The sequence below is a fragment of the Zeugodacus cucurbitae genome, chromosome 3, assembly GCF_028554725.1.
Source record: "Zeugodacus cucurbitae isolate PBARC_wt_2022May chromosome 3, idZeuCucr1.2, whole genome shotgun sequence".
NCBI classification, from domain to species: domain Eukaryota; kingdom Metazoa; phylum Arthropoda; class Insecta; order Diptera; family Tephritidae; genus Zeugodacus; species Zeugodacus cucurbitae.
In genome coordinates this window covers 41,438,697-41,454,745 of record NC_071668.1, presented here as the reverse complement: position 1 = coordinate 41,454,745, position 16,049 = coordinate 41,438,697, and the positions used below count along the sequence as shown (strand labels likewise).

The 16,049-nt window shown below is 40.1% G+C and overlaps 1 protein-coding gene across 1 annotated transcript in view; it reads left to right on the top strand.

Annotated features, from left to right (window-relative positions):
- Positions 1–16,049, top strand: part of LOC105219453 (homogentisate 1,2-dioxygenase) — a 64,233-nt gene that overhangs the window by 12,767 nt on the left and 35,417 nt on the right. The window contains exons 2-3 of the mRNA XM_054227946.1: positions 3,025–3,294; positions 3,736–3,913. Of these exons, the coding sequence (XP_054083921.1) occupies positions 3,025–3,294; positions 3,736–3,913 (448 nt within the window). The remainder of the gene's footprint in view (positions 1–3,024; positions 3,295–3,735; positions 3,914–16,049) is intronic.

The following is a 16,049-nucleotide window of genomic DNA, read 5'->3' as shown; positions in this document are numbered from 1 at the left end:
GGATGAACGTCTAGCCACAATCCGCATCAAAGCGAGGTTCTTCAACATATCGCTGATTTGCGCCCACGCCCCAACGGAAGAGAAGGACGATGTGACCAAAGATGCTTTCTATGAGCGCCTAGAACGCACCTATGAGCGCTGCCCCCGCCACGATGTAAAAGTCGTGCTTGGTGATTTTAACGCCAGGGTGGGTAAAGAAGGTGTCTTTGGCACAACAGTCGGAAAATTCAGCCTCCATGACGAAACATCGCCAAACGGCCTGAGGCTGATCGACTTCGCTGGGGCCCGAAATATGGTCGTCTGTAGTACCAGATTCCAGCATAAGAAAATACATCAAGCTACTTGGCTGTCTCCTGATCGAAACACGCGGAACCAAATCGATCACGTTGTGATAGACGGAAGACATGTCTCCTGTGTTTTAGACGTGCGTACGCTCCGAGGACCAAATATAGACTCGGACCATTATCTGGTCGCAGCGAAGATACGCACCCGCCTCTGTGCAGCAAAGAATGCCCGTCAACAAACACAAGGAAGGTTCGACGTCGAAAAGCTGCAATCGCAACAGACAGCCACGAAATACTCTACTCGACTTGCACTCCTGCTCTCTGAGAGCACTCATCAGCATCTCGATATAAGGGAACTGTGGAACGGCATCTCAAACTCACTGCGTACCGCTGCAGCCGAAACAATTGGTTTTCGGCAACGACAAAAAACAAGCTGGTACGATGAGGAGTGCCGTCTCGCAGCGGAGAGAAAACAGACTGCCTACCTCGCAACATTGCAAACGACCACAACACATGCGGGATGGGATAGATACCGAGAGCTGAAGAGGGAAGCGAGACGCATTTGCAGACAAGAAAAGAAAGAGGCCGAAATGCGTGAGTACGAAGAGCTTGAGAAGCTGGCAGACAGAGGGAATGCTCGAAAATTTTATGAAAAAATGAAGCGACTTAACGAAGGTTTCAAGACCGGAGCATCCTCATGTAGAGACCAAGGTGGTAATCTGGTAACCGATGTCCAGGGCATACTGGGATTATGGAGGGAACACTTCTCCGACCTGCTGAATGGCAGTGAGAGTACAACACCAGGAGATGGCGAACCCGATCCCCCAATCGATGACGATGGAACAGATGTTCCATTACCCGCCCATGAAGAAATTCGAATAGCAATTACCCGCTTGAACAACAACAAAGCAGCGGGGGCCGATAGATTACCGGCAGAACTATTCAAATACGGCGGCGAAGAACTGATAAGGTGCATGCATCAGCTTCTTTGCAGAATATGGTCGGAAGAAAGCATGCCTGACGATTGGAATCTCAGTGTGCTCTGCCCAATCCATAAAAAGGTAGATCCCACAATCTGCGCCAATTACCGTGGGATCAGCCTCCTAAATATCGCATACAAGGTTCTATCGAGCGTATTGTGTGAAAGACTAAAGCCCACCGTCAACAAACTGATTGGACCTTATCAGTGTGGCTTTAGACCTGGAAAATCGACAACTGACCAGATATTCACCATGCGCCAAATCTTGGAAAAGACCCGAGAAAAGAGGATCGACACACACCACCTTTTTGTCGATTTTAAAGCTGCTTTCGACAGCACGAAAAGGAGTTGCCTTTACGCCGCGATGTCTGAATTTGGTATCCCCGCAAAACTAATACGGCTGTGTAAATTGACGTTGAGCAACACCAAAAGCTCCGTCATGATTGGGAAGGACCTCTCCGAGCCGTTCGATACCAAACGAGGTTTCAGACAAGGTGACTCACTATCGTGCGACTTCTTTAACCTGATGCTGGAAAAAATTATAAGAGCTGCAGAGCTAAACCGAGAAGGTACAATCTTCTACAAGAGTGTACAGCTCCTGGCGTACGCCGATGATATTGATATCATCGGAAGCAACAACCGCGCCGTTTGTTCTGCTTTTTCCCGCATGGATAAGGAGGCGAAGCGAATGGGTCTGGAGGTGAATGAGGACAAGACGAAATATCTCCTGTCATCAAACAAACAGTCGGCGCATTCGCGTCTTGGCTCCCACGTCACTGTTGACAGTCATAACTTCGAGGTCGTAGATAATTTCGTATACCTGGGAACCAGCATCAACAACACGAACAATGTCAGCCTCGAAATCCAGCGCAGAATAACTCTTGCCAACAGGTGCTACTTTGGACTGAGTAGGCAATGGAACAGTAAAGTCCTCTCTCGACGAACCGAAATCAAGCTCTACAAGTCGCTTATCATTCCCGTCCTGCTTTACGGTGCAGAAGCTTGGACGATGTCAACATCAGATGAGACGACACTAGGAGTTTTCGAGAGGAAAATTTTGCGCAAGATTTATGGTCCTCAGAACATTGGCAACGGCGAATACCGCAGACGATGGAACGATGACCTGTACGAGTTATACGACGACATTGACATAGTTCAGCGAATAAAAAGACAGCGGCTACGCTGGCTAGGTCATGTTGTCCGAATGGACGAAAACACTCCAGCCCTGAAAGTGTTCGATGCAGTACCAGCCGGAGGAAGCCGAGGAAGGGGAAGGCCTCCACTCCGTTGGAGGGACCAGGTGGAGAGCGACCTGGTTACACTTGGGATCTCCAACTGGCGCCGAACTGCGAAGGAGAGAGACAGGTGGCGCACTATCGTCGATTCGGCTATAACCGGCTAAACGGTTGCAACGCCAATCACATACATACACATGTCTAATCGACCCAGGCTATTTTTTAAAACAATTTTTTATGCTTAATATTTTACATGTTTCTTATTCTTATTGTTTATAAACGTTTAAATATGTACAAATTTAGATTACACATATATCTTGCGTTAAAAAATATTCTTTATTTTTTGTTAATTTAAAAAGTTTGCGTGTCTGGGTCGATTCGACCTTAAGGTTAGTAATGGAGGGTTAATCGATCGTAATTGTTTTTTTAAGGTGGGATGCATCAACTTCATGTTACTTTAAACTAAACGATGACATGTTCAATTAGAATTTATTAAAACAATTTTTGAATAAATGTTTTTTTTTAGTACATGAATGGGTTTGGATCATACTTTTCATCGGAAGATAAAAGATGTCCTGGCTCCCTCCCGGACGGTCAAAACTCTCCTCAGATTTGTCCTTATGGTTTATATGCAGAACAAATATCAGGAAGTGCCTTCACAGCGCCCCGCAAAGAAAACTTAAAGTCATGGTTGTACAGAATACGTCCTAGTGTAACGCACGAACCTTTTAAGCCATTTAATGGTAAAACGGGTTTAAATAATGATTGGAATGGACAACATCCAAATCCTAATCAAGTAAGAAAACTTTTATCTTAATGATGATTTAAAATTAGAATAGTTAAGATCCATGCAAATTACAGAATCAGAGCGCTATTATCGCCGTCGTTTTAGAATTGTGGTATTTTCAAGTAACAGTTTTTGATTAAGAAAAGTAAAGTTTCATGCTTTTCTGAAAAAAGTAATACACAAAATTTTAAGAAAATTGGAAATTTTTTTTTAGTTATTCATAAATACTTTATAGAATATATGTATATATATTTTTTAAATTTTAGTGAATATAATATAATTTAATAATTCATATTTTTAGAAATTCGTATGATGGATCTTTCGTTTCCCTTAATAAAATCGTTATTTGACTATACAACATCAAAGAAACCAATTTTCAAGATCTTAGGTCTCAATAATTCAAAAATTGTATTATTAAAAAATATATGTTAATAACAATCTCCATAATAGATGCGTTGGAAACCTTTTGATATACCTTTGGAAGACGTAAACTTTGTAGAGGGTATACACACGATATGCGGCTCAGGTGATGTACATAGCCATCATGGTCTTGCTATACATATCTACATTTGCACTACTTCTATGGAGAAAACTGCGTTTTATAATAGCGATGGAGACTTTTTGATTGGTAAGTTTAATTTTGTTAGTAGTTTCCTATTTTACGCAACGGAACTATGCCTACACACGTCGTTTGTTATTACGAATTGTTAAAAGGTAACTATAGCCATTATTATTTTAATGAGTCAGACGCCATCAATTAACGACGAAGACTAGATAATGTGTAGCAATTTTTGACCGGCTTTTTGCCATAGACAGACATATGGTTTCCGTGCAACAATATAGGGAGTTTCTTGCTCTTGCAAGATTGTACGATTGCACGGAATGCAAAAATACTACACCAAAATATGCAATTGAACGAGAACACCCCATAGCAGAAAACAAAATATTAGCAAAATGTATGTGTGTATTTGTATTATGACAGCAGACACAGGGTTGCAATTATTCTTCTACAACTCATGGCATGATAATAAACATAGGTTTTGGTGTAGCATGCTATCACTCACTCTTGCCAACAATTGGTACTTTGGACTGAGTAGGCAATTGAAAAGTAAAGTCCTCTCTCGACGAACAAAAATCAAACTCTAGTCGTTTATCATTCCCGCCCTGCTTTATGGCGCAGAAGCTTGGACAATGTCAACATCAGATGAGACACTAGGAGTTTTCGAGAGGAAAATTTTGCGCAAGATTTATGGTCCTCAGAACTTAGGCAACGGCGAATACCGCTGACGATGGAACGATGACCTGTTCAAGTTATACGACGACATTGACATAGTTCAGCGAATAAAAAGACAGCGGCTACGCTGGCTAGGTTACGTTGTCCGAATGGACGAAAACACTCCAGCTCTGAAAGTGTTCGATGCAGTACCCGCCGGAGAAAGCCGAGGAAGGGGAAGGCTTCCACTCCGTTGGAGGGACCAAGTGAGGAGCGACCTGGTTACACTTAGAATCTCCAACTGGCGCCGAACTGCGAAGGAGAGAGAGAAGTGGCGCACTATCGTCGATTCGGCTATAACCGGCTAAACGGTTGCAACGCCAATCACATACAGACAATACATATATCTGCACATTCTTATGTACGTGTGTCAGTATTCTATATGTACATATGCATGTGTATAACAATGCTAAACAAATAATGCATACACAAACTTACATATGTAAAAATATGCGTACATTTGTACGTTTGTCAACCTCAACAAGTAAGGAAGGGCTAAGTTCGGATGTAACAGCACATATTTTACTCATATACATATATGCGTAATAAAGCCCACCGTAATTTTGAAAAACTTATACTTAGGTATATGGGAGCTAGGAGTGTTATGACCCGATTTTAAGAATTTTTGGAACAGAACACTGTTAGAAGAAAACAATTTCCTCTGAATTACATTAAATTATCCAAGAGATTTACTCATATTTTCGGTTAAAATTTACTCCACATGTTCGATATCTGGGGCCTTGAAAAGTTATAGTCCGTTTTCGACAATTTTTCACAATTGAAGCCAAAAATGATATACACTATTTGTGTAAAGTTTTATTCCGCTATCTTCAGTGGTTCCTTATGTACATATTATAAAGTGAAGGAATAAGATGGAATTCAAAATTGAGTTATAAGGAACTTAGTCGTGGTCGTGAAGAAAATATTATATACCGAATTTCATTGAAATCTATCGAGTAGTTCCTGAGATATGGTTTTTGACCCATAAGTGGGCGACGACACGCCCATTTTCCATTTTGTAAAAAAATCTGAGTGCAGTTTCCTTCTGCTATTTCTTCTGTAAAATTTAGTGTTTCTGACGTTTTTCGTTAGTGAGTTAACTAACTTTTAGTAATTTTCAACCTTACATTTGTTTGGGAGGTGGGCGTGGTTATTATCCGATTTCAGAATTTTTATATAGCTTCATTGGTTTGCAAGATATATACAAAATACCTATTTGGGGGCGGAGCCAGGCCCACTTGAAAAAAAATTACACCCAAATATGCCCCTCCCTAATGTGATCCTCTGTTGCAAATTTTACTTCCGTAACTTTATTTATGGATTAGTCATGACACTTTATGTGTTTTCGGTTTTCGCCATTTTGTGGGCGTGGCATTGGACTGATGTTGCCCATCTTCAAAAGCAACCTCCTCAGGGCGCCAAGGAATATGTGAACCAAGTTTCATTATTATATCTCAATTTTTTACTATAGCTTGCACGGACAGTCTTACAGACAGACGGATTTCAACTTCACTCGTCATCCTGATCATTTATATATATATATATAACCCCATATCTAACTCTTTTATCTCTTGGTGATACAAACAACCGTTATGTGAACAAAACTATAATACTCTTGTGCAACATGTTGCAAGAGTATAATAATAAACGATAATATGAGTTGGGTACCTGGACCTTTTTGACTGCGAACGCGCGACATTGATTTCAACTTTTTCACATGAGAACAAAAAAATCACAATTTTCGCACATTCGTTGTCCGATATTTTACAAGAAATCGTGAGGCACATGTTTACGCACATATGCATGTAAACAAATTTACAAACATTATGCGTATGGTTCTTTCGATTTTGTTTACAATTATAATACAAAATATGCGTATACGTTTATTTTGGTATATTATAGAAACTTTTAAGAACCATATAAAATAAATATACATATGTATGTAGTATATAATTATTTTATAATGTAACATAAAATGGGATGGGGTCATATGTAGAAGTTCACGCAAGTGAGGAAAGTTTCTGATTGCCATTCACTTGGGAGTGGCCAGGAACGATTCTTTTGCATATGACTCAAGCAGCTCACGACTTCCGGTTTTAGACCAAGTATCCCCTGGGTAGCTAACAGACATCCGTTTGGAGGCGAGCTAAAGTGAGAAGGCGAAGCCCGCTTGTGCGTAGGGCTTGGGACCCACCACATAAAGAAATCTCCCCAATGAAAACAAACACCGAGCCTCGGATGAGAAACCCCCCTTTTGATGACGACCCCTGCAAACGTACTAAGGATCATGATTTGAGGGCATGCACCTGGAATGTCCGGACTCTTAATTGGGAAGGTGCCTCTGCCCAGCTGGTTGATATCCTCATACAACTAAAGGCAGACATCACCGCCGTCCAAGAAGTGCGATGGACGGGACAAGGACGGAAGAAGGTGGGTCTTTGTGACATCTACTACAGCGGCCATATAAAGGAGCGCAAATTCGGTGTTGGATTTGTGGTGGGAGAGAGACTCCGTCGCAGAGTCCTGGCATTCACCCCGGTGGATGAACGTCTTGCCACAATCCGCATCAAAGCGAGGTTCTTCAACGTATCGCTGATTTGCGCCCACGCCCCAACGGAAGAGAAGGACGACGTGACCAAATATGCTTTCTATGAGCGCCTAGAGCGCACCTATGAGCGCTGCCCCCGCCACGATGTCAAAATCGTGCTTGGCGATTTTAAAGAAGGTGTCTTTGGCACAACAGTCGGAAAATTCAGCCTCCATGACGAAACATCGCCAAACGGCCTGAGGCTGATCGACTTCGCTGGGGCCCGAAATATGGTTGTCTGTAGTACCAGATTCCAGCATAAAAAAATTCATCAAGCAACGTGGCTGTCCCCTGATCGAAACACGCGCAATCAAACCATTATCTAGTAGCAGCAAAGATACGCACTCGCCTCTGTGCAGCAAAGAACGCCCGTCAACAAACACAAGGAAGGTTCGACGTCGAAAAGCTGCAAGCACAACCGACAGCCGAACGATTTTCTACTCGACTTGCACTCCTGCTCTCTGAGAGCACTCATCAGCATCTCGATATAAGGGAGCTGTGGAACGGCATCTCAAACTCATTGCATACCGCTGCAGCCGAAACAATTCGTCTCCGGCAACGCCAAAAAACCAGTTGGTACGATGAGAATTGTCGTTCCGCAGTGGAGAGAAAACAGACTGCCTACCTGGCAACGTTGCGATTGACCACAACACGTTCGGGGTGGGATAGATATCGAGAACTGAAGAGGGAAGCGAGACGCATTTGCAGACGTAAAAAGAAAGAGGCCGAAATGCGTGAGTATGAAAAGCTTGAAAAGCTGGCCGACATGGGTAATGCTCCAAAATTTTATGAAAAGATGAGGCAATTAACAGAAGGTTTCAAGACCGGAGCATTATCATGTAGGGACCGAGAAGGTAATCTGGTAACGGATGTCCAGAGCACACTGGGATTATGAAGGGAACACTTCTCCGACCTGCTCAATGGCAGTGAAAGTACAACACCAGGAGATGGCGAACCCGATTCCCCAATCGATGACGATGGAATAGATGTTCCATTACCCGACCATGAAGAAATTCGAATAGCAATTACCCGCTTGAAGAACAACAAAGCGGCGGGGGCCGATGGATTACCGGCCGAGCTATTCAAATACGGCGGCGAAGAACTGATAAGGTGCATGCATCAGCTTCTTTGTAGAATATGGTCGGAAGAAAGCATGCCTGACGATTGGAATCTTAGTGTGCTCTGCCCAATCCATAAGAAGGGAGACCCCACAATCTGCGCCAACTACCGTGGTATAAGTCTCCTCAATGTCGCATATAAGGTTTTGTCGAGCGTATTGTGTGAAAGACTAATGCCCACCGTCAACAAACTGATTGGACCTTATCAGTGTGGCTTTAGACCTGGAAAATCCACCATGGACCAGATATTTACCATGCGCCAAATTTTGGAAAAGACCCGAGAGAGAAGAATCGATACTCACCATCTTTTTATCGATTTTAAAGCTGCCTTCGATAGCACGAAAAGGAGCTGCCTTTATGCCGCGATGTCTGAATTTGGTATCCCTGCAAAACTAATACGGCTATGTAAGCTGACGTTGAGCAACACCAAAAGCTCCGTCAGGATCGGGAAGGACCTCTCCGAGCCGTTCGATACCAAACGAGGCTTCAGACAGGGTGACTCACTATCGTGCGACTTCTTCAATCTATTGCTGGAAAAAATAATACGAGCTGCAGAACTAAATAGAGAGGGTACAATCTTCTACAAGAGTGTACAGCTCCTGGCGTATGCCGATGATACTGATATCATCGGAAGCAACAACCGCGCCGTTTGTTCTGCGTTTTCCAGACTAGATAAAGAAGCGAAGCGTATGGGTCTGGTGGTGAATGAGGACAAGACGAAATATCTCCTGTCATCAAACAAACAGTCAGCGCACTCGCGTCTTGGCTCCCACGTCACTGTTGACAGTCATAACTTTGAAGTTGTAGATAATTTCGTTTATCTGGGAACCAGCATTAACAACTCCAACAATGTCAGCCTTGAAATCCAACGCAGAATCACTCTTGCCAACAGGTGCTACTTTGGACTGAGTAGGCAATTGAAAAGTAAAGTCCTCTCTCGACGAACCAAAATCAAACTCTATAAGTCGCTCATTATTCCCGTCCTGATGTATGGCGCTGAAGCGTGGACGATGACAACATCCGATGAGACGATTCTTGGGGTTTTCGAGAGAAAGATTTTGCGCAAGATTTATGGTCCTCTAAACATTGGCAACGGCGAATACCGCAGACGATGGAACGATGACCTGTACGATTTATACGACGACATTGACATAGTTCAGCGAATAAAAAGACAGCGGCTACGCTGGCTAGGTCATGTTGTATGGATGGAAGAAAACACTGCAGCTCTGAAAGTATTCGATGCAGTACCCGCTGGAGGAACCCGCGGAAGAGGACGACCTCCACTCCGGTGGAAAGACCAAGTGCAAAGTGACCTGGCTTCACTTGGTATTTCCAGTTGGCGCCAAAAAGCAAAAAGGAGGAATGAGTGGCGCGCTCTGGTGGATTCGGCTATAATCGCTTAAAGCGGTTCCTACGCCAAATATATATATATATATATATAAGGTGATAATTATTCCGCTTTGGTAATTTGCAAAATTTTTTGCGTTAGCAGTTGTAATCTCGACAATTTTTTTCTTGAGTAGCAAAAATCATAACGAATATCTTGCGATAGCTTTGCTAATATGGGTATTACTATTTTAAGTATCCGTCCCTTTAGCCATTTTCTCTTGGCACCTAATGCGAGCAATATCTATTATGCTCCTTCTTCGATTCGACTTCGACATTCTGTATCTTCCGTATATTTTGTTCAATATAGCCAATCTTGAAAACCTCGTCTTCGAATCCATGTGCATATGTACATAGGTATACAATTATATTCTGTTTTCACTAAACCAGGGTACGACTTACTCATCTATGTTTTTTTACTCCTCATAAAACACATTTTGTGTTGGTTGGTAAAATAGATATTCGCTGGTAAGAAATTATTAAAAAATTGTCAGATGGGAAACATATTCTTTCGTCTAGGATGAACTATTCAAGTATGAATTTCAAACAAAATCAAAACAAAGCTTGTTCTTACTTGATCGGGGGATGGGTTTGCTATCATTTGAACATCGGTGCGATTATGTCACACACTAATAACATATATGTGCAGGTATCATCTTAGTGCACAACGAAGGTCCGGAATCCAGTCATTCTAACAAATAAATAGCATCATGATATGATTCTTTTTTTATTACAAACATTTTTTTAAAACTATAACATTGTTTGATATCACTACAACTAGTTTTAAAACTAACGAGCAGTTTGATTTGAGTATCTTACAAACAAATTACATAGAAATGAATAATAACATTCATATACATATGGTTGTATAATAATTAATTCCGTTTTATTTTAACTTCCAACTAAATTATGTGGTTTTTTTCGACATAATCGATTAGAGAGGCTTGCATCTAACAGGAGATTTCTCGCCTCCTCGTTCACATGTTCATTAAGCTTTTTGTAGTGGGCCTCTGCCTGAATCGTTATTTCTTCGGCAACTGTATTAAACCTTAGGTCTCGATGAATATCAGCATTTCTGCATTACCAAGGAGCATTTACAATGCCTCTTAGCACCTTGTTTTGAAAACGTTGTATAATATTAATACTATTATCATTGGCACATCCCCACAGTTGCGCACCATATGACCATACCGGCTTGATTATTTATTTATAGAGAAGCACTTTGTTGTGTATGGACAACAACTCCAACAATGTCAGCCTTGAAATCCAACGCAGAATCACTCTTGCCAACAGGTGCTACTTTGGACTGAGTAGGCAATTGAAAAGTAAAGTCCTCTCTCGACGAACCAAAATCAAACTCTATAAGTCGCTCATTATTCCCGTCCTGATGTATGGCGCTGAAGCGTGGACGATGACAACATCCGATGAGACGATTCTTGGGGTTTTCGAGAGAAAGATTTTGCGCAAGATTTATGGTCCTCTAAACATTGGCAATGGCGAATACCGCAGACGATGGAACGATGACCTGTACGATTTATACGACGACATTGACATAGTTCAGCGAATAAAAAGACAGCGGCTACGCTGGCTAGGTCATGTTGTACGGATGGAAGAAAACACTGCAGCTCTGAAAGTATTCGATGCAGTACCCGCTGGAGGAACCCGCGGAAGAGGACGACCTCCACTCCGGTGGAAAGACCAAGTGCAAACTGATCTGGCTTCACTTGGTGTTTCCAGTTGGCGCCAAAAAGCAAAAAGGAGGAATGAGTGGCGCGCTCTGGTGGATTCGGCTATAATCGCTTAAAGCGGTTCCTACGCCAAATATATATATATATATATATATAAGGTGATAATTATTCCGCTTTGGTAATTTGCAAAATTTTTTGCGTTTGCAGTTGTAATCTCGACAATTTTTTTCTTGAGTAGCAAAAATCATAACGAATATCTTGCGATAGCTTTGCTAATATGGGTATTACTATTTTAAGTATCCGTCCCTTTATCCATTTTCTCTTGGCACCTAATGCGAGCAATATCTATTATGCTCCTTCTTCGATTCGACTTCGACATTCTGTATCTTCCGTATATTTTGTTCAATATAGCCAATCTTGAAAACCTCGTCTTCGAATCCATGTGCATATGTACATACGTATACAATTATATTCTGTTTTCACTAAACCAGGGTACGACTTACTCATCTATGTTTTTTTACTCCTCATAAAACACATTTTGTGTTGGTTGGTAAAAAAGATATTCGCTGGTAAGAAATTATTAAAAAATTGTCAGATGGGAAACATATTCTTTCGTCTAGGAGGAACTATTCAAGTATGAATTTCAAACAAAATCAAAACAAAGCTTGTTCTTACTTGATCGGGGGATGGGTTTGCCATCATTTGAACATCGGTGCGATTATGTCACACACTAATAACATATATGTGCAGGTATCATCTTTGTGCACAACGAAGGCCCGGAATCCAGTCATTCTAACAAATAAATAGCATCATGATATGATTCTTTTTTTATTACAAAAATTTTTTTAAAACTATAACATTGTTTGATATCACTACAACTAGTTTTAAAACTAACGAGCAGTTTGATTTGAGTATCTTACAAACAAATTACATAGAAATGAATAATAACATTCATATACATATGGTTGTATAATAATTAATTCCGTTTTATTTTAACTTCCAACTAAATTATGTGGTTTTTTTCGACATAATCGATTAGAGAGGCTTGCATCTAAGAGGAAATTTCTCGCCTCCTCGTTCACATGTTCATTAAGCTTTTTGTAGTGGGCCTCTGCCTGAATCGTTATTTCTTCGGCAACTGTATTAAACCTTAGGTCTCGATGAATATCAGCATTTCTGCATTACCAAGGAGCATTTACAATGCCTCTTAGCACCTTGTTTTCGCACAACGTGCCTCTTAGCACGTTGTATAATATTAATACTATTATCATTGGCACATCCCCACAGTTGCGCACCATATGACCATACCGGCTTGATTATTTATTTATAGAGAAGCACTTTGTTGTGTATGGACAGGTTTGACCTTCGTCCAATTAACCACTTCATTTTTGATAACTTGAGATTAAGTTCAATCCTTTTTATTTTGATATGCTCTTTCCAGCGTAGTCTACTGGCCACCTTTTAGTTTTATTCTCCATTTTTGAGTCCAATTTACTACAGAGTTGATTGCATGTTGCAACTTTAGCGCAGCCTTTTCAGCTGTTCTTTGTTTCATCAGCAAAAGTGGCAGTCATGCTGTTTGGTGCTAATGGTAAGTCTCTTGTATACAGAATGTACAAAAGTGGACTTAAAATACTTCCCTGAGGAACTCCTTCTTTAATTTCTTTTAGTTTTGAGAATTCATTCTCTCGTTTTACACGGAAAAATCTCAAGGTGATATACGATTACAGAAGAGCACAATACTCAATCGGAAGACATGATTTTAGTTTTTGCATAAGGCCTTCGTGCCATACCTTGTCGAACGCCTGCGGAACGTCAAGGAATACGGCTGAGCATACGTTTCCATCCTCCAAGGGTTTTTCTATTTCGGATGTTAGTCTATGAATTTGTTCTATTGTTGAATGCTTGTTTCTGAAGCCGAACTGATGCGATGGGATTAACTGCTTTTCATCGATTATGGATTTCAATCTTTTATAAACTAATTTTTCAAAAAGGATATTTGATGCAAGTTTTAATGGTGCAACGTGGCTTGTTGGGCGTTTGATATACTTGGTGCTTTTCCAAAGTAAGTAATCATTTTTTTTTTGTCAGCGGATAGTTGAGATGAATAGTTATAAATTGACTCATTCTTAATATGAGCGATTTCACGTTTTAAATCATTTGTTGCCTTATTGAGGTTAGTTTTGTCGAGTGGTCGGTCGTAATTTTATTTTCTTTGTTAAGAGGATTTTTATTCCTTTAGGGTAATTTGAACCTATAATTTTTCGCTTTATCTCCGGAGTACTATTCTAAGCTGCTTGTTGGATTTCTTTTGTAAAAGTGTCAACTTCTAACTCTATCTGTTCAATTGTTGTGATTTGTGCAGAGTTTATTTTAGTCTGAAGTATGTGTTTGAACGATGTCCAGTCCGCATTTTTGTTGTATAGCTTTAAATATAGATCTCTTTTAATAACTGTTTCACTTAGAGCCAAATATAGCGGAGCGTGATCGGAGCTTAGAACTAACCCACCTTCTATTTCGATGAAATTGCGAGATATTTTCCTAGTTATAAAAAGTCTATTACATCTGGTATTTTGTTGGTATCCGTTAGCAAGTAAGTTCGAGTTCCGGTCGATACAAACTCACATCCCGTTTCTTGAGCTGCCTGGAATAAATATCGCCCTTTAGCGTGTCGTAGGCGCGATCCCCAGTAAACATGTTTCACATTAAAGTCGCGTCCCATAAATAAATTGTGTGGGTGTGTATCAGAGAACTGCAATTATTCCCTTTTTTGAGTCATTGGTTGAGTAACACAAAAAATAGTATTAGTGCATATAAGTCAAAAATCATCAAACACAAAGATCCACTAAAACACATTTACGCACAGCACACAAAGCGAGAGAATGAAAAATGAGTAAGTTTCTCTTCATACGTATCGTTGAAGTGCTCAATTGTCTCATGAGCCAATAATTCAGTCAAGTTAAACAAAAATGAGTCATACCACCAAAATAACACCAATAGTATAGCTAAATAAATAAAGTGATACGAATAGGATCAAAGTAAAACTGACGAAGGCTGTGCCGCCGCTAGGCAAAAGTGCCCTGCGGGAAATGACTAACGATGTGTTTTGTTCTTTGATGTCGTGTATTACATTTGATGTTTTAAGTTAATTAATGACAGTAAAGTTAATACTTTTAGGTTCTAATATATTTTTTTTAATAGTAATGTATTGAAAATAAATAAAGACGCACGAAAATGCATGTTCAATGAAATAATGAAACATGTAATGTGACGAAGTTCTCACTGGGTATCTTGACTTTCGTCCTCAGCTACGAAGTCACAATTCCACTCATGCCGATCAGTGTAGCGAGCTCATTCAAGTTTATTTTCATCGTGACCAATGAACAAGTGAGTAAAATGAAATTTTTAATATACGCTCGTTTGAGTCATAAATTGACGGCTCATATAAGTGTAGAATTACTATGAGTTTTTTTTGGTTTGGTGTCATTTTTGATATTTGTATTAGTACTCATTTACACCAATTTGTTTGGCTCATGAGTTTGTGCACTAATTTCATTATTACTCAATGCAGATCTCTGGTGTGTATTGAAAAGTTCTATATATTCTTCAACGAGGATTTTCATTGGAATTAAAAGTAGCTAAAGACATATTTAAAGGTTCTCGTGTTTTCCACTTGAGCTTTTAAACCTTGTTCTTTTAAATCAGCACTAATACTGCACGAATTATGGAGATTTTTAATCATAACCTTTATTCGGCGCGTTTGTTTGTCTTCAAAGGAATACTATTGTAACGGATTTCCAAAATCTGTCGTTTACTCTAAAACTCTACCCTGAGTTCGATCACTGGATTGTCAAATAAAAGTCACACTTTAATGGCTGCACACTAATCTTTATTTATAATTCCTTATAACTTAACACTTTATTACTCAAAACTCTACTTTACAACTCTAACTTGTAACTTGTTTACACTTTACTCGACAACTCTCTCAATAGAATTGTCCTCACTCTCTCTTGCTGCCCTTATATAGTCGATTGTAAGCGGTACATCGGCACTCGCACATTCTGGTAACTACAAATATCGATGTCTAGATACATCTAGCATGTTATCGATTTCGATTGTCAATTCTAGTTTGTTCTGGTGCCATTTTCGTTACACTATGATGCTCCGGAAGCGGACAATATTTTCGCCACCGATCTATAGTCATCACTTAGTTTATAAATGTCGTTATTTAGGAGTTTTAGAACAAAATAACTTTTGGTAATAGCTTTAATTTGGCTATTTAGTTCCTGATAATCAGAGATATTTGAAATCATAATGGGCGGAGGCCGTGGTTCATACTTCGGTTTAACATTTTTAGCTACGATGTGGTTTTCACCGTTCGATGATATTGCATTTTCTTTTGTTATCACTTCTGGCGAAGCTTCAGCCTTACGCTTTTTACTAGGCCTTTTGCTTTTCTTTAAAATCCAATCTGTTTCCAAAGCCAATTCCTCTACATCAGGTTCGTATTGCGATTGGCTATAATTAGACTCAAGTGGGCGATTTGTTCTTTAAGCATTTGATTTTCAGCTTTTAATTGGTTTGTGTTTTTGATAAGAATATTAGAATAAACTTATTTACTTATTGTATAGAGGCTTTTCATAGGTCAAAGATGGTGAGAGCGAATTTATCAGGTGCTGTCCGAATTGGATTTTTTTGTAACAGCTGTTTCT